This window comes from Bidens hawaiensis, unplaced genomic scaffold, assembly GCF_021521415.1.
Source record: "Bidens hawaiensis isolate Kalapana, Puna unplaced genomic scaffold, B.hawaiensis_p1.1 tig00026291_1, whole genome shotgun sequence".
NCBI lineage: Eukaryota > Viridiplantae > Streptophyta > Magnoliopsida > Asterales > Asteraceae > Bidens > Bidens hawaiensis.
In genome coordinates this window covers 19,947-47,471 of record NW_027494235.1, presented here as the reverse complement: position 1 = coordinate 47,471, position 27,525 = coordinate 19,947, and the positions used below count along the sequence as shown (strand labels likewise).

General features: G+C 33.9%; 1 protein-coding gene and 3 pseudogenes across 3 annotated transcripts; 1 reads left to right on the top strand and 3 right to left on the bottom strand.

The window, feature by feature from the left end:
- The first annotated feature begins 489 nt into the window (after positions 1-489).
- Positions 490-5,521, top strand: LOC143573285 (E3 ubiquitin-protein ligase MBR2-like). The gene is made up of 6 exons (XM_077058207.1): positions 490-699; positions 1,160-2,333; positions 2,923-2,973; positions 3,051-3,149; positions 3,233-3,370; positions 5,139-5,521. The coding sequence occupies exons 2-6, from the start codon at positions 1,167-1,169 to the stop codon at positions 5,292-5,294; spliced, it is 1,611 nt and encodes a 536-aa protein (XP_076914322.1). The 5' UTR covers positions 490-699; positions 1,160-1,166; the 3' UTR covers positions 5,295-5,521.
- A 6,782-nt stretch (positions 5,522-12,303) lies between these two features.
- LOC143573289 (putative acetyltransferase At3g50280) lies at positions 12,304-18,615 on the bottom strand (annotated as a pseudogene). Its single transcript, XR_013142403.1, has 2 exons — positions 17,678-18,615; positions 12,304-12,731 (listed from the first exon to the last, which is right to left on the bottom strand). The product of XR_013142403.1 is annotated as a putative acetyltransferase At3g50280 (transcript).
- Positions 18,616-21,617: 3,002 nt separating this feature from the next.
- LOC143573284 (putative acetyltransferase At3g50280) lies at positions 21,618-23,677 on the bottom strand (annotated as a pseudogene). The gene is made up of 2 exons (XR_013142402.1): positions 22,637-23,677; positions 21,618-22,147 (listed from the first exon to the last, which is right to left on the bottom strand). The product of XR_013142402.1 is annotated as a putative acetyltransferase At3g50280 (transcript).
- Positions 23,678-26,116: 2,439 nt separating this feature from the next.
- LOC143573288 (uncharacterized) lies at positions 26,117-27,525 on the bottom strand (annotated as a pseudogene).

Here is a 27,525-nt window from a genome sequence, read left to right as displayed (position 1 = left end):
GACCTGACTCACTCAACAACACCATCAAGAAGTAAACCGCCACTATAAATCATGTTTCGAATCTGAGACCTCAAAAATCCCAAATCATCACACCATACTCTTAAACCAGAATACCGAATACGAAAAACACCTCTGTTCTACAATTATGTACCATTATTAAATAAAAATCCAATATATTCTAGTCAACAACATTAAATACCTATATTGCATACTTTACCTAATAAATACAACAGTTTTGATAACTTTAAAAAATTCATTCTTTTACGTTAATAATATCTAAACAGCTAATTTAGTCAAGTTGGCATTTAATGGCAGAGAAATCCATCCGAAAATGAAAAAAGAATTAACAGCAGAGATGTATTTACATTACAAGGGACAAGAAAGACATTAAGGGGTGATCAAGAAAGAAACAACCCATCCATCTTCAACAGTTGATCGCTTCGGCATGCATTGGGACCAACAATAACAAACACCATTTCTTTCTCTCTCTTTTTACACCCACAATTTCTTCTTTGATTCTCACCCTCAAAACCCCCACCTTTTCTTTTCAAAAGGGGTATCAGTTTGCTTCAAGAATCAGAAACCCAATTCATTCATTCGTTTGCTTCAACAATAAAGATAAGGGTTTTCTTCCTTTCATTCCGATTATTATTATCATCTTCGTCTGATTTTGGATCTATCGCCTTCTATTTCATCTGGGTATGTTCTTATTTATCCCTTGCTTTATTGGTATATATGTAAATTAGGCTTAACTAATCCGTTGAAATTGACTATTGGGTTAGTTAAAGATTTGTTTTTTTTATGTGGGTTTCATTTTGATTTAAAATTGGGGCAAAGTTTTTGGGGTTTATCGATAAGAGGTTGAATGTTTAGATGTAGATGCAAACTGTGTTCATGGGTTGATATAAAGCTTTGAAATTTATGTTTATATTTTGATGATTTTGAATATTGAAGCAAGACAATGTGCTGACTGCTGACTGTTGAATGAATTTTGTTAACAAGAGGTTAATTGTTTTCATGTGGATGCAAGTTGTGTTCATGGGTTGATTTAAAGTTTCAAACTTTATGTTAATTTTTGATGTTTTTTGGCTAATGAATGTTGAAGAAAGACTATGTATTGACTGTTTAATGAGTTTTGTTTAAGTTTGAAAATTTGAAGGTTTCAAATGCAAGAACAGAGGGGTGCAATGGGTTCGTTTCAAGAAACATTAGGGTTTGAACACGGGTCAACATCCAGTGACGTGGTCAGCTCACCGCCACACCGGTTACCGGATTATATATTATTAAACCCGACAACTCAAGCAAATGAACCCGGTTCAAGTTCTGGCCCGACCCAACCGAACTCGGGTCATATTGAACCATCATGGTCTGTGAAATCTTGTCCCGAACCGCCATCGAGTGTGCTTTCGTTGGGTGATCATGGTTCGTCCAGCTCATCATTTCCCAACCCGTTTGGGCCGTCTTCTGACCCGTTTGAGTTAGAGGCCCGCCACATGTCACGTAAACGAAAAGCGGTTGAATTAAGCATTGGGCAATCTTCTTCTGGGGTTGGAAGTTCGAGTTCGGACCCGACTATTCCGAGACTTGGATTGAGTATCGGTGACCCGGTTATGGAAGCCGCTCACCGAGATGTTAATTTGAGGATTGGTTCTTCGGTTCAACAAGTTGACCCGTTGGTGGGCGATAATAATAATAATAATAATAATAATAATAATAATAATAATAATAATAATAATAATAATCTTCCTGTTGAGAATTCATCAACCCATACAGGCCAGCCTGTTTTGCGGGTCCCGGGTTTGAGACGAAATTTTCAATCGACATCGAGATGGAGTCGGGGTACTAGCTCGAGAGTAACAAGATCACCGAATCCTTTTATGCCGGGTGATCGAAATGAACCTGATTCGATTTCCAATCATTGGTTATTCACGCCACCAAGCGATTGGAATTCAAACGGCGACGTTGGTGGAAACGTAAATAATAATGGAAATGGTGTTGCTACGAGTTCTCGACCCGCGCCGAGTTCTGGGTCAACCCCAAGTCAACATCCTCGAAGGCTATCGGCGTTTCTTAGGCGGTCACTGTTGTCGACTGCTGATCTGGATGGTGGTGGAGGGCAGAATGGTATTTTTCCAAGAATTCCGCCGGGTTTAAGTGGTCTGTCTTCGTCATCTTCTTCTTCCCAAGATGTTGGAGGTCTGCCAGGTCAACAGCAATCGCTATCGAGATCTTCTTTGTTGCTTGGTAGACAGCTCGAGGGTGCTTTTGCTTTCCCGTTTCATTCACGGACCATGACACCTGGCAGTGAAGGAAGAGGCCGACTCGTTTCAGAGGTTTGATCTTTAATCATATAAATAATGATTATAGAAAATGTATTTATTTAATATATTGAATTAAAGTCAAACAAGCTTGAGTTTAGATATAAAGCTCTAAATGAGCTGAGCTCGAGCTCGAGCTCTTAAGTTAAACGAGCAAGACTTAAGCTCTTAAGTTAAATGAGCCGAGCCTGAGCTTTTAACATAAATGAGCTGAGCTCAAGCTTTAGATATAAAGCCCTGAAGGAGCCGAGCTTGAGCTTTTAACATAAACGAGCTGAGCACGAGCTCTTGTAAGTTAAAAGAGGCAATCCGAGCTCGTAGCCGAGCTGAGCTCGATACTGGCTTGTTTAAGCTTTATATTTAAAGCTCGGGCTCGGCTCGTTTAATATTTAACATTTATTTTTGACATTTATAATTCGAGTTATATAACTTTTGTATATAACATAACATTTATTGTGATTTTTATCATAGTTTTATATATAACAAAAATCATTATGAAAGTATATATTTAAGATATCAAATAATAATATATGTAAACTACATATAATAGGCTAGGGTATTTTTAAGATCATGCTTTTGTTTTTAATACTTTTGTTTGGTGCAGATTCGTAATGTATTGGATCTCATGCGCAGGGGTGAACCATTGAGATTCGAGGTTAGCTTTTAATAAAAGTAATTTCATTTTAAAATTTTGAGAATAAAGATGATTAAAAGACTTTTGTGTTGTTGCAGGATCTTATGGTCTTAGATCAATCGGTGTTCTTTGGTGTTGCAGATATACATGACAGGCATAGAGATATGAGGCTTGATATAGATAATATGTCATATGAGGTAAAATATTATTTTTTTATATGTTCATAAAAATAAATTATGCATCTTTTAATTTAATCATAATTTGAACTTGGGGTTCACAGGAGCTATTGGCATTGGAAGAACGCATAGGAAATGTGAATACGGGTTTGACCGAAGAAACAATATTAAAGCATATCATGCAGAAAAAGTATGTGGTTGAAACGGGCCAGCCTGCTGCAGAACCTTGCTGCATATGCCAGGTAAATAATTAAAGTCAGGGTGTGAATTTCATGATACGGCAATGACATGTATACAATATTCACGGGTTTGGGTTAAGTCTATACGGTGTTGGTTAGTTTTGGGTCAAATCTGTGGATACTTTAGCTAACAGGCCGTGCTCGGGTTGACCAATGCGGGTTCACAGGTCAAATCATTTAACCTTTTATTGTTTATAAGTTCTTCTGAAAACAAAGTTAGTTACACAGATAGTATATACTCCCAGGTAACACACATGACCCTTGACGTTTACAAATGTTAAAAAAAGCATGAAGTTTTTTATGAAATGACTAAAATACTTTTATTAATAAAAACAAATAATAATTAGTAACTTTTATTTCTTTTGTTTTTCTTAAGTTAATTATTTTATTTTATTTATTAAAGGTAGAACCGTGGTTTTCGTCCTTGTGAGTTGTGGTTTGATCAAATATGCGGTTTTAGTTCAATAGTATCAAATTTGCGGGTTTCATCCAATAGCTTTGTTTTCACTTGCAATTAAACTCGACCCCACTGACCTCGTTATCTCTGGCCGTTAAACCCATCAACGTAACCCTAACGTGGGGCAATTTTGTCCTCTTTCTCTCCAAATAAACCCCAACCCTAATTCCCAAATCCCATTTTCATCTTAGTCGTGGAAGAAAAAGTACAAAATGTCACCTAACGTGAGGGGCACGCTGATGGATTTAACAACCAAAGTTAACAGGGTTAGTGGAGTCGGGTTTAATTGCAAGTGAAAACAAAACTATTAGATGAAAACCATGAATTTGAAACTATTGGACTAAAACTGCAGATTTGGTCAGACCGCAAGGACGAAACCCACAGTTCTCTCTTTATTAAATTTCGTTTTGTGTTAAAGATATGTGCCTTGTAGTTGGAATTTTTATTTTTTCATACTAAAAGGTGTATAATAGTCTTTTCATGAAAAATTAATGGTCATTCACTATAAGGAGCATGTTTGAAAATTTTTCATAAAAAGTTACCCACCCTCCAATGCATCACAATTCACATAAGTACAGAACCTTGCAATCTTAACACAAATAGGATGATTGCAAAACAGTTTGGCGAACACTTAGGCCCCGTACCTGTGTTGTACTATTAATCCTAAATGTTAGTATTAGGTTATGCTACTCGCCAAAGCATTTGACGGTAACTTTGTTTTTTGTGCCGACTCACCCATTGTCACGTACTTGGTGAAGAATTTTTAAAAAGATTAAAGTGGCCGTAGGAATCGGTTGTGGACCTATCATTAAAATGGCACATCAATTAAGAAAAGCTTGCATGGGAGTCATAAACAGTTGATGTGACAAGTCAATGACTAGTCCTCAATTGGTTTGGCGAACACTTTATTTATTTAATAGTCCTCACCAAGCATGTGACAATGAGTGAGTTGGCTAAAAGTTCAAAGTGATCGTGAAGTACTCTAGCGACTGATACAAGCTCATATTGACATTTTGCAATCACCCCATTTGTGTTACGATGAAAAGGTTTTTCTCCTTAGTGAGTCAAGGCATCCCTTTATGAAAAAAAGTTATCATATGTGTTACTCGCAAGCGAACAATTGGGCCCATCCATGTAATTCTTGATACATGCAGGTCAAACTTGCAATATTATAAACCACAAAGACCATCCGTGTAATTTAGTCTGGAAAATACTATTACGTCAACAATTAAAGTGTTTGGGTATATTTTGCTAAAACTAAAATAGAAACGAGGATAATGTTTCATGGTTTAAACGCTACTTAACTATTTTTAGGAGGAATACAAGGATGGAGATGATTTGGGAACACTAGATTGTGGGCATGTCTTCCATCATGGTTGCATCAAACAATGGTTGCAACAAAAGAACTTGTGCCCGATTTGTAAGTCAACGGGGTTTGCTACCACAAAAGACGAAACAAGCCTGCTTTAAGATTTTAAGGTTTCTCGGATCGCAAGTAAGGTGTTGTATTTGGGGAAACTATTTGCAAATGATATTCTTTGCCTGTTATATTGCTAGAAATTTATTTAAGTTTTTATATATTGGATTCTTTTTCATGATGAACCGAAGCCAAAGGCACAACTTATGTCAAATTTTCATTTATTCATAGGTTTTAAGGTTTTGTAGCCATTTCATATGATCATATTGTAGTTGGCATGTGAGCCTTTTATAATTTAATATAAATATAATGAATATGAAAAATGAATCAAGTTATGATGGAATTCAAGGAAATGACTACAATGTAAAATAAGAATGCATTCAGTGTCAAATAGTATTTATGTGCGAATTAAAACCGAAAAATGTTATATGCATAGCTTAGGTTTCATGCATAGCTTAGTGTGAGTGGGTTGTTTATTTCGTTTCTTCAAGAAACAAATCATCTGTTGGATAATTTGTTAAACGATGTAAGTACATTTTTCATGTTTAGGTTGTTCCAGTGCCATGTTTTGTTTTTACCATTCTTAGAGTATCCATATCGTTGGACTTTTATAAACTTTTACATCAGATTTCAAACTTTTGCAAAAAAATACTTTCTTTAACACCGAACGCATTAACAAATTACGAAAATTATATTATATAATATATGCGTGTTGCAAAAAACCTCACTTTCTTTAACACCGAACCCATTAAAAAATATTAAAATTATATTATACAATGTGTGTATGTGCCTGAGAGCTTGATGCTTTATGATGAAGCAAAGTCTATGTTGAGCCTGAAGGCTTGATGCTATAACACTTGTATCAAAATGAAACATAAAAGAATGTTTCATAAGAAAACATTAAAAGAATGTTTGTCCAGCTTGTTTTAAACAAATGGATAGTATGAGTACTAAAGATTGTGATTTTTATAAATCTTATATATTAAATACGATTTTATAAATAAGATTTAATCTATAAAAAAAATAAATGAACGAATCATATATATATCTAAAAGTTAGAGTTTATATATCTGCAAAAGTTATGACAAACACGTGAAGTAATAACTAGTAAAGATCAAGTTCCAAGGAATGGACTTTAGCATACTGTTTTAACAATATAACAAGATAAAGTTTAAAAGACAACCATATTACTATGTTCACTTGGGGGGGGGGGGGGGGGTGAATAAAGGAGGACAAGACTTAAAAGTCTATCCAAAATATGAAAGGAGGCTATTTAAACAAAAAAAAGAAGGCATAAAAGAAAAGCATCGGTCTTTCAACTAAGTCCTAAAACGAGTGTTACTAAATTCTGTAGGTCTTTCAGCTAAGTCTTAAAACGAGTGTTACTAAGTTCATGTATTAACAATAAGAATGTTGTATTTTTATTTCCCTTGTATCTCCGTTGTAATATTTCCATCATGAAATAAAACTTTCTATTTTCCTTATAATACCTTTGAATGTTTTTTTTTTTAATTTAGAAGTATTTTTCCTTTAAAAAGAATAATTATCCAACTACAAACTATTTCTTTTTACCATACACCGGAAGTAGGAAACGAAACTTGGTCGTGCTGAATATTGCTGAAGGAGCCAGAAAAGGATAAGTCTACTTAGGTTTGGTTTGAAACAACCTAGTAAAAAGACTCATGGTGTAACCTAACAGTATCTTGGTCAAAACGACAAATTATTATTGAAGCATGTTAGACCCTTTTTCTTTCTAATTTTGAATTATTTTTAAATATTTGAAACTCTTAGGTTTTATTAGGATATTTCTCATAATTAATTTTAATCAAAGATATAATATATGCTTGTTATTTTATAATTTGAATTATACTTAATGTTATATAATAATAATAATAATAATAATAATAATAATAATAATAATCTCTGTGTTTAAATTTGTATGATGTATGTTTAAATAAATTTGTTATAATATAAGGTTTATAAAATTAATAAGTTTATTAAGCGTAGATATAATCTTAAATTTTATGGATAATTACTTACTTGAGTTAATAGTCTTAAATCGTTTAAGAGCCACACAAATTTTCTTCACGGGGCTCTTGTAGATGATTTGATATACATGAATTTGATTTTAACGATTTAATATACTTAAACTTAAATTTTATTAATAATACTTTTACGATTCAGAAAAACCACACAAAGTAAAACCAAAATGTATGTATGTACGTACGTACCAATTTAAGAGGTACCATTGAAGGAGGACAAGACTTAAAAGTCTATCCAAAATATGAAAGGAGGCTATTTAAACAAAAAAAAAAAAGAAGGCACAAAAGAAAAGCATCGGTCTTTCAACTAAGTCTTAAAACGAGTGTTACTAAATTCTGTAGGTCTTTCAGCTAAGACTTAAAACGAGTGTTACTAAGTTCATGTATTAACAATAAGAATGTTGTATTTTTATTTCCCTTGTATCTCCGTTGTAATATTTCCATCATGAAATAAAACTTTCTATTTTCCTTATAATACCTTTGAATGGTTTTTTTTTTTCTATTTAGAAGTATTTTTCCTTTAAAAAGAATAATTATCCAACTACAAACTATTTCTTTTTACCATACACCGGAAATAGGAAACGAAACTTGGTCGTGCTGAATATTGCTGAAGGAGCCAGAAAAGGATAAGTCTACTTAGGTTTGGTCTGAAACAACCTAGTAAAAAGACTCATGGTGTAACCTCAGTATCTTGGTCAAAACGACAAAATATTATTGAAGCATGTTAGACCCTTTTTCTTTCTAATTTTGAATTATTTTTAAATATTTGAAACTCTTAGGTTTTATTAGGATATTTCTCATAATTAATTTTAATCAAAGATATAATACATGCTTGTTATTTTATAATTTGAATTATACTTAATGTTATATAATAATAATAATAATAATAATAATAATAATAATCTCTGTGTTTAAATTTGTATGATGTATGTTTAAATAAATTTGTTATAGTATAAGGTTTATAAGATTAATAAGTTTCTTAAGCGTAGATATAATCTTAAATTTTATGGATAATTACTTACTTGAGTTAATAGTCTTAAATCGTTTATATTTTTCCTCTTAAGAGCCACACAAATTTTCTTCATGGGGGCTCTTGTAGATGATTTGATATACATGAATTTGATTTTAACGATTTAATATAAATTTTATTAATAATACTTTTACGATTCAGAAAAACCACACAAAGTAAAACCAAAATGTATGTATGTACGTACGTACGTACGTACGTACATACCAATTTAAGAGGTACCATTGAAAAAAAAATGAGCAATTTAAAATTATCAGTTCAAGTAAGTAATTATCCACAAAATTTAAGATTATATATAAGTTTAAGAAACTTATTAATTTTGTAAATCACATATTATAACAAATTTATTTAAACAAGCGTCATACAAAATTTAAACACATAGAGATTATTATTATTATATAACATTAAGTATGATTCAAAATGATAAAAACAAGTTTATATTATGTCTTTGGTTAAAATTGATTATGAGAAATATCATTTTAAAACCTAAGAGTTTCAAATATTTCAAAATTAAAAGGAGAAGGGGTCCAACATGTTTCCATACCTTTTTGTTGTTTTAACCAAGATACTTTTGGGTTACACCAACCAGTAGTCTTTTTACTATGTTGTTTAGACCAAACCTAAGTAGCCTTAGGTAACTTCTCTTTGGCTTCTTCAACAATATTGAGTACAACCAGATTTTGTTTCCTACTTCCGCTGTATGGTAAAAAAGAAACAATTTGTAGTTGGGGAATTCTTCATTTTAAAGGAAAAATACATCTAAATAGAAATAACACTAAAATGTATTACAAGGAAAAGCAAAAGTTTTATTTCATGATGGAAATATGACAGTAAGATGTAAGAAAAAGTACATAAAAAAATACAACATACTCTTATTTTTAATATATGAACCTAGAAACATCCTTAAATATATTGTTGAAAGATTGATGCATTTACTCTTTCCTCCTACCTTTTATAGACTCCTCCATCTTTTAGATAGATTTCACTTCTTTGTCTTTTCTATCTTGTTTACATGTGCAACCATTTTCTTTGAAATTTGCAATTCTCATAACGTTAAAATTTGGTGTTAAAACTTCTCACAGAAACTAGAACATTTCTTGGCTTTTACCCCATTTTGCTTCACATTCACATTTATATTTTGCAAATATGGGGACTTTAACATTTGGATTTATATGATCCATGCGCTCCAACTTTTGGATATACATGTCCCATGTAAGTTCATCTATGTTGATTAAATCGTATAATTATAAAATCATATTATATATAAGATTTATAATAATCTTAACTTTCAGATGTTGTTTTGACTCTATTTTGAAGAATTAATAATCATATTATCCTTTTGCTTAGAGCATATAGACAAACATTCATTCATTTGATGCATTTGATGCTTTCTGATGAAGCAAAGTCTTTGTAGTTATTCCAATCTAGTATTGAGATAATCATATTACAAAATTATTAAAATTACATAATAATATTATATCTGTGTTGTTTTACAAAATAGTCTTTACTATTATTGAGATTTTCTGGATATATATATATATAATTTTTAATGTAATCTGGATAAATAATCGTATACGAGAAAAATTGACTTGTGGATACTCTAAATAAAGTGTTTCTGACTAATTGTCAACAAAGTTTTATGCATGAATCTACATAAGTGCATTACCTTTTCTAAAGCCTTTTCAAATGTTAATTCCATCTCAATAACAGATGTTCTTTTACCTGTACCCAAGTAATAAAAAAGTTCAAGGATTGCAGTAATCACCACCTTATACACACTAAGAGCCGGAAGTACAAATCATTAATTTTCACAAAATGTGTCTGATATCTTTTTGCTCACTCAACTATTAGTATTAAAACATAAAAAAGACAATGTTAATGTTTTTCAACACCAAGAGCCCGAATAAAAGCAGATCATTAGTTTTCACAAATTGTATTTTGATATCTTGTTGGTCACACAACTATCAGAATTAGAACATAAAACGTTTTTCAACATCATGAGCCTGAATAAAAAGAAGTACGGATCATTAGTTTTAACAATATGTATTTGATATCTTGTTGCTCACTTTACTATTAGTATTAGAACATATAGAAAAGGGTAACTATTACTTCAAATTGATCATATAAATATAACATAACCTCCTTGAGCAAAAAAAAAAAAAAAATAAATAAATAACAAAAACGCGTAAACGTGTGTCAGGTTCTCATCATCTCATGAAACGAAAACAGAATACGTGCAGGAGACTGAACCAAATTAGGGATATAGTTAAACTTATCCGAAAATTTCAGACTTGTAGTCACTGCCAGTGAGCCATTAGCATACTTACCCTTTCTCCATATTCCGTCGAGTACCTCAGTATCCTTATGTGTGCCCGTTGATAAATGTGTTGTAACCTGCAGCAACAATAATATAAATTTAAAATGAAATCTTAATCTTAATGTTGGTGTCCCTTTCATGAATTTACGTATTAATCTTGATAAAACAGAATCCAAACTGACCCGTTTGAGACGATCAGACGAAATACAATCTGAACTGATCTATTTGGAATAAAACACAATGTGAACTGACCCGTTTGAGATAAAAACGCAATACTAACTGGCCTGTTTGAGATAAAACACAATGTGAACTGACCCGTTTGAGATAAACACAAAACAAATAGACTTGTTTGAGATAAAACACAATGCAAACTAAACCGTTAGATAAACCCAATATAAACCGACTTGTTTGAGATAAAACACAATGCAAACTAAACCATTTGAGATAAATACCAGTACAAGTTAAAATATTATAAAACAATTGAATTTAGAAAACATAGGTTGTTTCAACTTTCAAGCATACCTAGAAACCTTTTCGAGCAAACTTGTTGTGCCACTTTTATGAGAATCATCAAGCGCTAGATAGGGTTTGCGTGTCTTTCATTGTGGTAGATTCTTTTGGTGAGCATGTGTTTTACTGCATAGAGCTACCCACATTTAAGTACATGCACGATTTGATGAGGGATGTTCTATATGATGTTCTTATACGAGCAAGAATTTCTGCTAAAACGGTTATGCTAAAACGGAGGCCCTTGTTAACTTTCTGACATATCTACTTGAAGAAATGTCTACTTTACGACCGACCAATATACTTGTTTTTGGATGGATTAGAGGAAACACGCATGTGTGGACCTCACATGAGTGTCTCCTCTTGTTGGGCTAAAGGACAATGAGTTTGTAGCAGGTCGGGCTGAGTTGAAGGCGACATATGACAAGGTTCACGAGAAAACTTGGTTAGAAAATCAACACATGTTTATCATTTTTCTTTTGACACATTTGGTTTCTTAGCCTCGGAGGCCGTTGATATTTTGAACCGCATTCAATGGGTCTTGCATAGTAATTTATTGGTCCCTAAAGAACAAAACTTTGTTTTTAGTATGATTAGGTTTACTATCCGAAAGAGGGTTGCGACGCTGCTTGTTGCCTTTTTACTTGCCACCTCATTATAGTGGTTTTAATGTTTTTATTTATGTGAATTAAAACAATTATGGTAGATTGAATCAGTTCGATTTACCAATTTCATTCCATTTCTTTGAAAAATATTTTTTAAACAATTTTGTAATAATTTTATTAAAATAAGTTTGTAAACTTTTTCTGAGTTTATAAAACTAGTTTTCTTCATTTTATAAAATTATCATTGATGGGTTGGACTTGCAACTACATCATCTTCATTATTTGATGTAGACTCCTCAATTAACACTTTGTTGATTTAATCATACTTGTTTGGTGACTAATGATGATTAATCAAGTGTTTAGGGACATTTACGTGACAAATAGCACCATTCATGAACTAGTAACTTTCAAGTCACATTAAGTTAATTATTCATTATTAAAACCATTAAAGTTTATTAAAGTTTAAACCATTATTTTTTTTCCAACAGTTTACATATACATATAAAATCCGCTACATAATTTTAATAAAGTTTATTATATAAAGTAGAGATATAAAAGTTACATTTAATCCTTTATTTCTTCATTAACAACATTGATAAATTCTTTATCAGATTCAAAAGCCGCCATGTTTTCCGGAATTAGGCATATTGCAAGAACCATGCTTCCTCTGCCCTCTCGTCCGGCATAAAACGTCACCTTCCCATCAAACCTATTAGAATAACCGTTCAAAACCGCCAATGCTTTCCCCAATCCAAATTCACACCCATACATGTCAAATCTCCGTGAGCTCGATGCAAGTACAGTATTTCTGTCAAAATGCACAGACATGTTTGCCACAAATGGACTTTTTACCCACGAGTCAACAAATTGCTTAACTTCTTTATCACCATGGCTCACCACCGCTTCATGCAACCGCAATGCCGCCCACCCAACACTGTGATCAAGCAACTCCCCGACACTTGTTTTGGCGCTCACCGTCTGAACCATATTACCTGAAAATTTGTGGATCCCCGGTCACGCTAAAGTTAAATCATCTCATGCATATATTAATACAATATGTTAAAATTGTTTTACATATATGGTCTCGTAGTGCTATACATAATACTAGTTGTTAGAGCATCTCCAGTGCTCCTGTCCATGGCCAACGTGGAGCTAGGCGGACAAGTGCTAAATGGACATCCCGCTTTGTGGAGCTCAGGTCTGGCTTGGAAGTTTTGGGTTGCAGATGGACGGCAATGGTGGGGGTTGGCCACCACTCTCTGAGCGCTCACTTCATATATTTATATATAATATAAACTATTTTCAGGGCCGTCTTCAAGAATTTATGTCTCGCTCGAGTCGAAATAAAATACCCGCAGATCCTAACGAGTAACGAAATAATATAGGAAAATTTTTCTTAGGCCTTATGTAAATGGTTTTTTGTTTGGTTTAAACAATTAAATTTTTAAATGAGCTAACTTGGTTATGATTAAGCTTGTGGAAAAACCTTTTTGTATAAAAATAAGTTTAAAAATGTCTCAACTGAGAGTAAAACCTACAACCTTTTGGTTGAGAGTCATACCCTTTTACAATTAGACCAAACTAGTTCTGTATATATAATTAGGGTAAAACATTATATATATATATATATATATATATATATATATATATATATAGGAGATAGTTCAAGAGAGAAATGATATTATTGCAAGAAATGTAAGAAATAAATATAGACCACTAATTTTATTTTAAGTTTTAAATGCTTAAAGCTAAATAAAGAAAATATTAATTATTCTCTTTCTTCAATTAATATAACTAATAAACCATAATATTTATCTATTTAATTAATATAACTAATTAAATTATTATAATTAGAAAATATTAAGAACTCATTTTTATAACTTACTTTTTGTTTCTCGAATTTTTATCCTACACGAGTATAACTTATTCATACATTAAAATTTGTTTCTATCAAAAACTAATTTCATCAACTCAATATATTAATATCCATCAATACATATTTACATTATGATGAATAATACCAAAAAACTATTTTACATGTGTTTGCATTAGATATCAACAAAAAACATACAACCTACACAAAAACGTACAATCTACACTTGTTCTAAAAATAAGACAGCATATAACCAACATATGAAAAAACATTTAACCCACACACAAAATTCATCATTAATAAAATACACATGCACACGAAAACATATAACATACACACAAAAAACATATAACCTACACACTAAAATTTTATCTTACACAAACACAATTTATTCATACATTAATTTCTGTTCAAAACCAATTTCTTCAAACTCAACATATCAATATCCATCAACACGTAGTTACATTGTGATGAATAATACACAAAACTATCTTACACATGTTTGCATTAAATATCAATAACAAATATACAACCTACACAAAAACATATAACCTACACTTGTTCTAAGAATAAGAAAACATATAGCTTACATACGAAAAACATATGACCTATGCATATGTAGGGTATGTGTATCTTTGTGTAGTTTATATAATTGTTGATGTCGAATTACATAAGCAAGTTATATGTTTTTTGTATGTTGTACGTTTTTATTGCTCAAAACAAGTGTAGTATATAACTTTGTGTAGGTTGTATATTTATTGCTTACATTTAATGGACACATTTGTATGATATTTTTTTATTGTTATTTATGATAATAATTTTTATATGCATACCAATTGAAAAAAAATATGTATTATGTTTTGATATTTAGTGTTAAAAAATACGTTGATATATGCTAATAAATTGAGTGGAAATTATTTTTTTAATATAAATAAAAGTATTATATGAACAAATTGTATTTATGTTGAATAAAATGAAGAATGTGTAAACAAAAAATAAAACTAAAGTAGTGTTTTTATCTTTTTAATTATTATAGTTAAATTAGTTAGATATATTAATTAGAGAGATATTTATTATGGTTATATTATTTGTATTAATTGGAGAGAGAGAGAACGCATTTATTGTTGCATTTACATCTTTTTTATTTATTTTTAAATATTTAAAACTTAAAATAAAACTAGTGGCTTATATTCATTTCTCTCATTTCTTGCAATAATTTGATTTTTTTTCTTGAACTTAAACCTATATATATATATACATATATATATATATTCATAAAAACATATATAAAAAAATTTCCCCAAAAATTAAATTCCCTAGCCGGTCACCCCACGTCGTCCTTTATAATTAATGAGTGTTTTAGGAAAAAAAAAGTTTTTTTTAAAGATGTTTGTTAAAAACATGAGTTTTTTCCCAAACTAGTGTTGGTGGAAAAAATATTTACCAAAATAATGTTGGTTTAAATATATTTACCAAACTAGTGTTTTAATCACATGCTAGTTTCTCTCTCCTAATGTTATTGAATTACATTAATTAAATGATTATTGTCTTAATTATTATATTAACTATACTATATTTATAATTTTCAAACCACTCTATTTATTTAAATAAAAGGTAAAATGAAAATTATTATTTATAACACGATTATCATATCTTAACACTAATATTTTTTTACATGAACATGGATCAAAGAATATAAAGTATTTAATCAGTATTTTTTATTCCACATTGTTCTTTTTGTGAATACGTAATACAAAATAACTAAAATTCTTAAATGTGCCATAAATTACTAAATAATTTAAAGATATTAGACCATGTGTAGTGGTCGCGTTGTGGCCTGCGTTATGGGTGAAAACGCAGGGGGTACACCCCCCCCCCCCCCCCGCGTTATGTGTGTTTTTTTAAGCGTTGTATGTAAAACGCGTGAAAAGGGCACGGAAATAAAAAAATGGTCGTTGCATGTCACTAGTTAGAGAATTAAAAAAAATTATTTCTTTATATATTAAACCAACTAAATCCCAATCAAAACTCATCAAATTTATAAAAATTCTCTTTCAACTCTACAACTCTCTAAAAATTCTCTTTCAACTCTACAACTCTATAATTCCTTACACAAAAATCACTATATATGGATCCTCCATCTATATATAAACAGTTTTTCGGGCCCGACCAACAAGCCGAGGACGTGGAGGAGGAACAAGCGGTTACGAGTGCGATTATGCTCGCGACAAAGTATATGACTTCCGTTACGAGTGCGATTAGCTCGCCACCCCCCGTTTCAAAAAGAGCATATATCGAACGAGATCGTGCCGAAGCCTACAATCGGTTGATGGAATATATCCAGAGTTCGCGATAATCATTAAAACATTCAGAGACCCGATGGATGAAAAAAGGCAGTATTTTAAGAAAGTGCAAGAGTCTGCGAGAAAGGATATCGAGAGGTGTTTTGGTGTTCTTCAACAACGATGGCATTATGTTAAAAATCCTTGTCGTCTGTGGTCTTTAGAAAGAATGAGATGTGCTATGTATGCGTGTATCATAATGCATAACATGATCATCGAGGACGAGGGAAGAGCAATATGTCAAACTTTCATACCGGACCCGGATCCACCACGGACTCCGGCAAGTATGGAGCAACGACTGGAAAACTCGGATTCCGTGCGGTCAAGAGAGATACATAACGAACTAAAGGAGGATTTTGTCCAACATCTTTGGATGTATCGACCTCTGCCTGGTGAGAACGATGATCAAAACGAGGGCAACAATGTAGACGATGATGAAGACGATGAAGACGAGGACGAGGACGGGGACGACGACGACGAAGAGGGCGAAGACGACGACGACAACAACGACGAATAGTTTTTTTTTTATTTTCATGTAATATTTATTTAATAAAATATTATTGTTATTTGATTATTGTTATTAAAAATTAAAAAAAAAACAAAAAGTGTAAAGGTGACTGGGCGCCACGTGACGCATAATGCCTGGGGGTGGAGAGTTATGACTACAGCCTGTTTTTGTAAAAAACCATAACTCTGACTGGGCGCCACGTGGCGCATAATGTCTGGATGTGGAGAGTTATGACTACACATGGTCTTAGTTACTTGTTGTAAAATTTATAGTTTCTAGATGTGACAAGGTTCATAACATTTTTTATTAAAATATGAATTTTATACTAATGTGTATAAATGACTATTTTTGTATTTGTAAAACATGATTATAATTTCTATTTTAAGGTATATTATAGCACCGTAGGTTTAACTAGGGCAAAAAACATATTTTTTAAAAACTTTTTATCAAAGTAAACTTGTACATTCAAGTTATATTTATATCATGTCAAGAAAATAAGCTCCTAGTTAGGTTTATCAAATTTGATGCTTGCATGTTAGAATTACTGGCTTCTAGTTTGGTTTTTTGTTGAATATTAATCAAGAGATATTGTAACATACATATTGTTTAAAATATAACAAATCTTTATCTAAATTTTTGTTGTGCACAACGAATTTATAAAGATTTTTCTAATAAGTTGCCATACAATTACAAATTAAGAGATTAAAAATACTAAAAGAACATTCATATATATCTTAAATCTAAGAGATTTATAATGATTCATTTTTATTTTTACGTATATAATAATGGTAATATTTATGAACTTAAATGTAATTTTATGGAACCAGTGAAATGAATCGTACGAATAAATAATATTCATTAAGGAAAATAGTGTTGCTTTGTTCCAGGTACACTTTAAGCATTAGAAGTTTAGAATACCATGGCACAAACAATAATCTAATTAGTTTATAATTAATTAACTCAGTAGTTAATAAATAGTTGAAGTTATCTAATAATATGAGGAGAGAGAAATAAACATGTGATTAAAACACTAGTTTGGTAAATATTTTTTAATTAGCATTATTTTGGTAAATATTTTTTCCACCAACACTAGTTTGAGAAAAAACTCGCAACTAATGTAACGTTTGGTGAACGTCCAGTGTTAAAAATGTTGTTAAAAACACTGAAAATAAATTTAAAATACTTTAGCGACATTAAATTGTAGTTATAAGTTACCTAAGTAATTTTCAGGTACAGGTGGGGATATCCTGCTTCTGTTGTTCACGGCCATTTTGAAAGTGGTTGCTTCATCTGCCGGAATCTGTCTGGCGCGTGTCACACACCTCCACAAAATTGCGCACAACGATTGTAAAGTGGAAATCTTTGTTGTATCACACTCGGAGTTCACTTTTGCTTTGAGTTTAGAGAGTGTATCCGAAGAGAAGTGGAAGAATCGTTCTCTTAACAATGGGTACTCTGATCTGTGGATGAATTCGTCTTCATGCGAAAACGGGAGTTCGAAGATCGAGCTGGATCCTTCAGGATACCATCTGTCAAGAATCGGTGGACGTGAGATTTGAGTTAACTGATCACTTTTGGATTTAAACATTTCTGACCAGGAGTTGAAGAAATGCCAGAAGGAGGTTCCATCAGCTAACATATGGTTAATCGAGCAACCGATAAAGATACCATCGATTAGTTTGGTCACTTTTACGGACAGCAATGGCAGCTCGTGACCGTCATAATTGACAGCCTTGTTAAGATCAAAGAACGATTCATGAACAACCGACGCACGTCAGTGGGTGTAAGGATATCAGCGACCGTCAGATTAACAGCCGAATGGATGAATCTAGCTCCTTGGCTATTCTCGTGGTTTAAAAAGATGGTTAAAGAAGGCGGGTTTTGGTGTTTGAGGGTGGATAAACGGGCTGCGAGTGGGTGGAAGTGAGTAAGTGTGGCGGAAAGCGAGTCTTTGAGGTCGTCCAAGAAAGTGGTTATGAGAAATCTTGATTATTTCCGGGTAACCCGAAAAGGAGACCCTTTTGAATGTAATTTGTAGAAACTAAGAAGAGATCCCAAGGGGGCGACAAGTAAATGGGTTTCTTTGCTTCTTCCGAAAGGAATTTTGGGTTGACAAAGCAATCTGAGATTATTTCAACATTTGGAAAATCCATTGAAGTAGAATTTAATTGTGTTGAGTAATGGCTCGATATGCAATCTGTCATATATGATTCACTCTTTCGTGGTCTTATATATAAGAGAAAATCATCTATCTGCATTTTGGTTGCCATACAATTTTTCATTTTATAGCTAACACGTGCCGTAATACACACCGGAAGTAAATATTGGAGTATTATTTTTCTTGAATGGAGAGAGAGAATTTGTGTGGATCAAATAAAGGATAATTAAGGCTTGATATGCAACCTGTCATATATGTTGCTATCAGGAGTTTAAAATGAAATTAAAGACAATATGTGGAAGCAAATAAATGATAACTCGAATCAATATTTGTATTGATTGAGATACAAAATTCGACTCCCTACCCTCCTTCAGAGCCGGCCCTATGAGTAAGTTTGTACTTGAAGAGTTTACATCCCCAGTCAGCCGATGGGCTATGGCTTGGTAAGTTAATTGGCTCCTGTATTTAAAAAAAATATATTAAAACCAGATTCAACATTTCGAAAGAACACAAAAGGTGACTAATTGTTCCCGATTTTTTGGTGGAAACAATAAATTAAGAGTCGTGGCTTGTTAAACATAAACAAGTGAATCACAAACCAAGAACACAATCACTTATATAAAACGTTTATACGACTCATTCTTGATTAACTTAAACAGTTTGACACCAAATGAAACAAATACCTATATAATTGGTAAACCAAAACTTAAATAAATGGACAATGATAAAACAATGGATTTACTATTATCTTGATCTCCTCCAAGCCACCCCACATGATCTAAACCGAACCGCCCTAACGTTTTTGAGTGTTGATTACGTTTCACATGGCTCACAAGCGATACTGTTGCTTTAGCGTCGCTGCCTTTTGATAGCATGGCTAGTGGCATATGGCCATATATATATTTGTAACTTGCAATAGACAATAAAAGGAGTATTTCCAACTCAAGAGATTTCTAAAGGGATATATTTCCTACAAGAGGCTGAATCGTTGTAGTTAATATTGTATGTTTGGTAGTGAGTAGTCTAGCGGCTTAATTTATGGTAAAAATCAAAGGAAAAGTTGGTGGTGAGTAGTCATAACTCATAAGAACATATATAGAATACCATAATGCTTGATAAATCATGATCAATTCAAAGATTGATAAAGTTCATTCAATAAAGTACAGGAATTTAAAGACATAAGTTTTGTTTATGAACTATTCATTAGCAACACTCAAGAATTCTTCATCAGATTCAAGAACTACCATGTTTTCTGGCAACAAACATACCTCCAAATCTATGCTTCCCCTGCCCTCCCGTCCAAGATACGATGTCACCTTTCCGTCAAACTTAACCACTCAAAACCGCCAACGCTTTATAGATGACAGATAACTAATCATAGATGAAGAACAAAGTAGAATTTTTCTGTTGATCAGTTCTTCATGTATGTAATAGAAAACATAGATGTTATGATAAACCTACAACTAAAACATACCTGTCACAGCAGAGAGAGAGGCCACAACTGATGAGAGCGATCCAGACGACATGACAGTCAGCTTGGTCGGGTTCCCCTTTAGGATGTATATTAGTGATGGGGATTAGGGTTCTTGAGAAACCGAATAATATAGAGGGAGAGAGGCTCACGAAATATGATGTGAGGGTTTAGGGTTAAGTTCTTTGATGTTAATTAGTCTCTCCATATTTATACATCCAAGGGGAAATCCTTGGTTAGCAAGAAAGGGTAATTTGGTCCATCAACAATTACCTAGCTAACATAATAATAAGGTATAATTTAATTAACTTTGATCTATTATAATATAAATGATCATGTAGGCCATACATAAATATACATATCCATATATTTATTCTTACATTCTCCCACTTGGCCAAATAATCATTTATTAGAAAACATGTTGATCAGTTCTTCATGTATGTAATAGAAAACATGGATGTTATGATAAATATCAAGGAGTAATTTTGTTTTTCTTTTGTATTTTTTTCTTATTTATATCGGATCTTTAGTGTTGGGAGACTATTGATTTGTAAAATATGAAGTGATATTTGTTTTTGCTCTTTTTTTTTGTTTTATTTTAGTTTTATAGCATAATGAACATAACAAAAACTGACGGAATTTGTGTAGACTCATCGTGTTTTATATTAGGTGCGGTACCGTAACGAACATAACGAAAACCGACCGAATGTCCGTTTTGTTTTTTGTTTTATTTCCTGTACCGTAAAGAACGTGATGGAAACTTATCGAAATTGTGTAGACTCGTCGCCTCAATGCCCGAGATCGAAAATAGTCAGGTTTTACCAATGCTTGAGTTTCACCTACCGACGTCACCCCATTGGTCCACCTTAATTTATATATATATATATTTGGTTTTAGTTACGATACACTATCGCACATAACCGAAACTGATCGAAATCGCGTCGACTTACCACCTCAACTCTTGTGACCGACAACACTTTTGTTTTACCACCGCCTAGGTTTTACCGACTTGCTCCGCCGAGTAAATCAGTAGTTGTTTCTAAAAAGCATGGTATCATTACATATGTTCTTTGATAGTTTATAATTTTTCATTGTGATCGCATTCAATGAAATCATGAATCCAATCAATTGATTAACTATCTGATGTAAGGATATTCCATAATTTGAATTAGATTCACATGGTATGCATCCAAAATTCAATGCCTATCATGTTTAATCATATATCCCGTAACTTTTCTAATTCATTTGCGGTCAATTATTTGATGAATTTGTGTTTTGAAAACAGGGTTCACTTTAGTGAAATTGCCCAAAGGGTTGGACTTGCAACTACATCATCTTCATTATTTGATGTAGATTCTTCAATTAACAATTGGTTGATTTAATCGTACTTGTTTGGATTAATCAAGTGTTTAGGCCTAGGGACATGTATGTGACATATATATAGAACCATTGATGAACTAGTAACATTTCAAGTAACATTAAGTTAATTGGTCATTATTAAAACCATTAAGGTTAACATTAAGTTTAAACTATTATTTTCCAACACTTTACATATACATATAAATCTGCTGCATGATTAATTTTTATAAAGTTCATTATATAAAGTAGAGATATAAAAGTTACACTGAATCCTTATTCATTAACTGATTAACAACACTGATAAATTCTTTATCAGATTCAAAAGCCGCCATGTTTTCCGGATTTAGGCAGATTGCAAGATCCATACTTCCCCTGCCCTCTTGTCTGGCATAAAACGTCACCTTCCCATCAAACCTATTAGAATAACCGTTCAAAACTGCCAATGCTTTCCCCAATCCAAATTCGCACCCATACATGTCAAATCTCGGAGAACTCGCTGCAAGTACATTATTTTTGTCAAAATGCACACCCAATTTTGCCAAATGTGGACTCTTTACCCATGAAGCCACAAATTGCTTAATTTCCTTATCACCATGGCTCACCACCGCTTCGTGCAACCTCAATGCCGCCCAACCTACCCCATGATCAAGCAACTCCTTGACAGTTGTTACCGCCCTCACCGACTGAACCATATTACCTGAAATTTTGTGGATACCGGTCAGGCAAAGGTTTATTCTTCTCAAGTATATATTAATTCACTATGTTATAACTGTTTTGTATGATTCTTGTAGTTCTAGAAATAAATACTAGTTGTTAGGCTATGTGTAATTCATAGGCTACAAAATGGGGCGTTTTGTGCCATGTACCGTCCAATCAGCAAAATATGAGTTTTTGTTTTAGGGGTGTAGTGGTGTTGTAGCCCCTATATATATGTGTGTGTGTATATATATATCACACACATTTGAATATAATAATAAAAGTGGGCAAGTAAAACTCATCCCCCTATTGCCCTATTTGTCACCAGGGGGCGGTGTTCCATATCAAAATCGCCCCCATGTTCCTACATTTCCCGCCCACTACAGACGGCCTTAAAAAACATGTCCTATATATCCACGATAAAAGAAAATAATACTAATAAAAAAAACCCTTTAAGTTAACCAAAACAATTGCATTGTTTTAACATTACCAAAGTAACTTTGAGGTACAGGTGGGGATAGTCTGCCTCTGTTGTTGATGGCCATTTTGAAACTGGTTTCTTGATCTGCGGAAAGCTTCCGGGCGCGCGTCACGCACCTCCACAAAATTGCGCACAACGACTGTAAAGTGGAAATCTTTGTTGTATTACACTCGGAGTTCACTTTTGCTTTGAGTTTAGAGAGTGTATCCGAGGAGAAGTGAAATAATCGTTCTCTTAACAAAGGGTATTCTGATCTACTGATGAATTCATCTTCATGCGAAAACGGGAGTGTGAAGATCGGGCCGGTTCCTTCCGGATACCATCTGTCAAGAATCGATGGACGTGAGATTTGAGTTAACTGATCACTTTTAGATTTGAACATTTCTGACCAGGAGTTGAAGAAATGCCAGAAGGAGGTTCCATCAGCTAACATATGGTTAATCGAGCAACGATGAAGATACCATCGATTAGTTTGGTCACTTTTACGGACAGCAATGGCAGCTCATGACCGTCATAATTGACAGCCTTGTTAAGATCAAAGAACGATTCATGAACAACCGACGGCACGTCAGTGGGTGTAAGAATATCAGCCACAGTCAGGTTTACAGCTGAATGGATGAATCTAGCTCCTGGGCTATTCTCGGGGTTTAGGAATAAGGTTAAAGAAGGCGGGTTTTGTTGTTTAAGGGTGGCTAGACGGGCTGCGAGTGGGTGGAAGTGAGTAAGTGTGGCGGAAAGCGAGTCTTTGAGGTCGTCTAGGAAAGTGGTTATGGAGAAATCTTTATTTTCAGGCAAGCGGAAAAGGAGACCCTTTTGAATGTAATTTATAGCAATCAAGAAGAGATCCCATGGTGACAAGTATGTAGGTTTCTTTGATTCTTCTGATTGGAATTTGGGATTGATGAAGCAATCTGAAATGATTTCATCATTTGGGGAATCCATTGAAAAGTATGGTGTGGAAATTCATATTTTGTTCATGAAGTAGAATCGGGGGGAGATCAAATAAAGGATAAGACTCCAAATGCAATCTGCCAATATTTTTTACTTAATCCTTTGTATTATCTATATGCAATATATATGCATGTTGGTTGCCACGCAATTTTCCACTTTCTAAATGAAAGTAAATGAGAAGAGAAATATTATAGCCATAGAGGGATGAAGTTTCACTAAGTTTGTGTTTTGGCACGTTGTCAAGGATAAGGCAAAATGGCATGCCTAGCTAGCCCGAGGTAGGGCTGACAATTAGTGTTTTAATAGGTTTAACAGGTAAGAGGCGACGCGCGTAACACAAATATCAAACTTGAATACGACTCGTTTAACTACTTTATAAGTCATGACTATAAGACAGTTTTAAGTTTTGTGTACCAATATGGGATAACGAGGGAGTCTAGCCTGCTAATTTCAATTATTTAAGAAAATAAAAAAATCACATACCACACTTTTTTTATTAAGAAGTTTTATCGTGTCTTTAACAGGTTATCAATTGCCAGCCCTAGCCCGAGGTGTTTAAATTTCCAGTTCTTCAATGATTCCAATGTAGATTATCAACATGATCTCAACATGGAGGATTTAGGGTGTGCTTGGAATTTCTTATATTACCTCCTTATAACTTTTAATTAATTAATAAATTACAACATTGTAACTATGAAATTTTTCCTCTTACAATATAAGCAATCATAAACACCTTATTACGTTTTTAAAAAAGTTAATAAGTTATAAGTTGGTGAAAATAAACAATCCCAAACACTCCCTTAGACATCCCCGAGTCACCCGAATCGACACGCCCGCTCAGGAGGCACTATCGAGGCTTTCAACGCCAAGTATACGAAATATAAAGAACAGAAAATTCAGATGAGAGAAAAAATAATGGAAGATATGAAATAGACGGAATGAGGATGTGGGGAAGGAGGAGGAATAAGAATCATAATGAAGAATATCGTTGCCACGAATGAGTGGCGTACACCAGCATTGAAGAAGTTGCAAGATCAAATCGTCAAAAAACATCTTTGACTAGTTTAAAATTACTAAAATATCTTTCAGTTAAGTAATTTTATATTCAGTTGTTTTAAATTTTAGCTTATGTACTTTTATCATTAGTTATTTTAAATTTTAAATTTCAATTTAATTAGTTTTTTATTTTTATACTTTAAACACTAATTTACATTTTATTTTTTTTAAAAGAGAAGGGGAGTAGAGTATTTACCTGACGGTGACACAAGGCTGGATGAACGCGACGAGGAAAATACACCCGATAGCTTAAATACACTACCATCGTTATTATTGATGTGATACAAGTTTCGAAATTTTATGCCATAAATGGAACATATTTCTACCCCACCCCTGGTCCCCTATAGTTATTTGGCCACACAATTTTATAAATAAATGACAAAACTAGAATTAACTTTATAAAAATACTAACGAATTTGTTCATTGACAACATAGTATGTGTACACAAAAAATCCACTGATAGTTATACTGAGTTTATTTTGAGCTGATCACTGAGTTTGAACCTATACGAGTAAGTTTGTACTCGACTAGTTTACATCTCCGGTCAGCCTATGGCTTGGTAAGTTAATTGGCTCCTGTATTTGAACAAATCAAAAAAAAGATTCAAGAGAAGAACAAAAGGTAACTGCATAAAACATTTATGCGACTCTTTCTTGATTAACTTAAGAAAAGCGAATACAATTAAAAAAGAAATCCTACGGGTTAGGCCAGCACATGTCAGCAGTGGAGTACCGAGCCATTCTTAAGTATCGTTTAATGATCCCATGTTCCCAGTTGCTGAGCCATGCCCGGTCTGCCGTAAAGTTTGTTTAGATAATTTTGGTGAACACGCGGTTCACTGCAAAGAACTCCCGGGGTTTAAATTTAGACATGATTTGGTCAGGGATGTCCTTTGTGATGTGTTAAAACGGGCGGGAATCTCGGCAAAAAAAGAGGCTCTGTGAATTTCTTGTCGGATCCGCGTGAAGGAAGGTCCACTCTCCGACCAGCGGACATTATTGTGTTTGGATGGGTGGGGGGGAAGCATGCTTGTGTGGACCTTACTGGAGTGTCCCCTCTCGACGGGCTTAGGGACACCGGGTTTGTTGCTTAGCAAGCGGTGCTAAAGGCTGAAGCATGAAAAATTACTAATCACGATAAGGCGTGTGTTGAGAATCAACATGCCTTCATCGCTTTTGCTTTTGATACATTTGGGTCTCTCGCCCCCGATGCTGCTTCGTTTTTATTTAAAGTTTAGCGGGTCGTGCACAGTAACTCAGCGATGCCGAAGAACGATAACCATGTTTTCAGTAGGATCGGGTTGCCATTCAAAAGGGGGTGGCGGCGCAGCTTGTTGCCCGCTTACCTGCCTCTCTGTTGTAACCGGATCCTTTTTCTTATTATTAAATATTAAACTTAAAAAAAATTAATAACACTTGCAATTCGAATCATACTCTAGTTCAACTTAAACAGTTCGACACCAAAACAAACTTTGTTTATGAATTATTCATTAGCATCACTCATGAATTCTTCATCATATTCAAGACTTGCCATGTATTCTGGCAGCAAACATACCTCCAAATCTATGCTTCCTCCGCCTTCCCGTCAAACTTATTCGCATACCCACTCAAAACCGCCAACGCTTTCCCCAATCCAAATTCGTTTCCATACATGTCGAATCTGGGCGAACTCCCACGTATACACTATTTTCGTCAAAATGCACACTCATGTTATACACAAAGGGGCTCTTCACCCATGCATCCATCCCTTGCTTGATTTCTTTATCACCGTGACTCACCACCGCCTCATGCAACCGCAATGCAGCCCACCCGACACCATGATCAAGCAACTCCCCAGCAGTCGCTATTCGCCTCACTGTCTGAGCCATATTACCAAAGTAGTATTCAGGCATAGGTGGGGATAGCCTGCTTCTGTTGTTCACTGCCATTGAGCAACTGGTTTCTTTATCGGCCCGAATCCTCCTGGCACGCATCACACACCTCCAGATAAGGGCGGAAAGCGATTGTAAAGTGGAAATCTTTGTTGTATTACCCTCGGAGTTTGCTTTCGTTTTGAGTTTAGCGAGTGATTCGGACAAGAAGTGGAAGATTCGTTCTCTTAACATTGGGTGGTCTGGTCTGTTGATGAATTGGTCTTCATTGGTAAATGGAAGGGTGAAGATCGGGTCGGATCCTCCAGGAATCCATCTGTCCAGAATCGGAGGACGAGTTAAACGAGTGTTTTGCCTTTTGGATTGAAACATTTCTGACATGGAGTTGAAGAAATGCCGGTAGGTAGTTCCATCGACTACAACGTGGTTCATCGAGCAACCGATAAAGATACCATCCATGAGTTCGGTTACTTTTATCGACACCAACGAAAGCTCGTGGCCTTCGTGGTTGATAGCATGGTGATGATCGAAAAAGGACTGAACTGCCAATGGCACGTCAGTGGGTGTAAGTATATCAGCAACTGTCAAATTAACAGCTGAATGGATAAATCTAGCTCCTAGGCTATTCTCGGGGTTCAAAAGGATGGTTAAAGAAGGCGGGTTTTGGTGTTTGAGGGTGGCTAAACGTGCGGCGAGTGGGTGGAAATGAGTAAGTGTGGCAGAAAGAGTCTTTAAAGGAAAGTGGCTATGGAGAAATCTTTATTTTCGGGCAAGTGGAAAAGGAGTGTTGGATTAATTTCTATTCCTGGTCACAAGTCGGTGAACCGGGCCTAAGAGGTTTTAACAAGTCGGTTAAAGTCTAAGGGGTATTATGAAACATTCTTTCATTTGCTTGGTGGCCAAGTTCACCTTGTTGGCCAAGTTGAGTGGTGGACACATCTTATGCTTGGTGACCAAGTTGGATTACTAGTATATATACATGTACAAAGTTAGTGTCAGATACAACAACAATCACAACCAT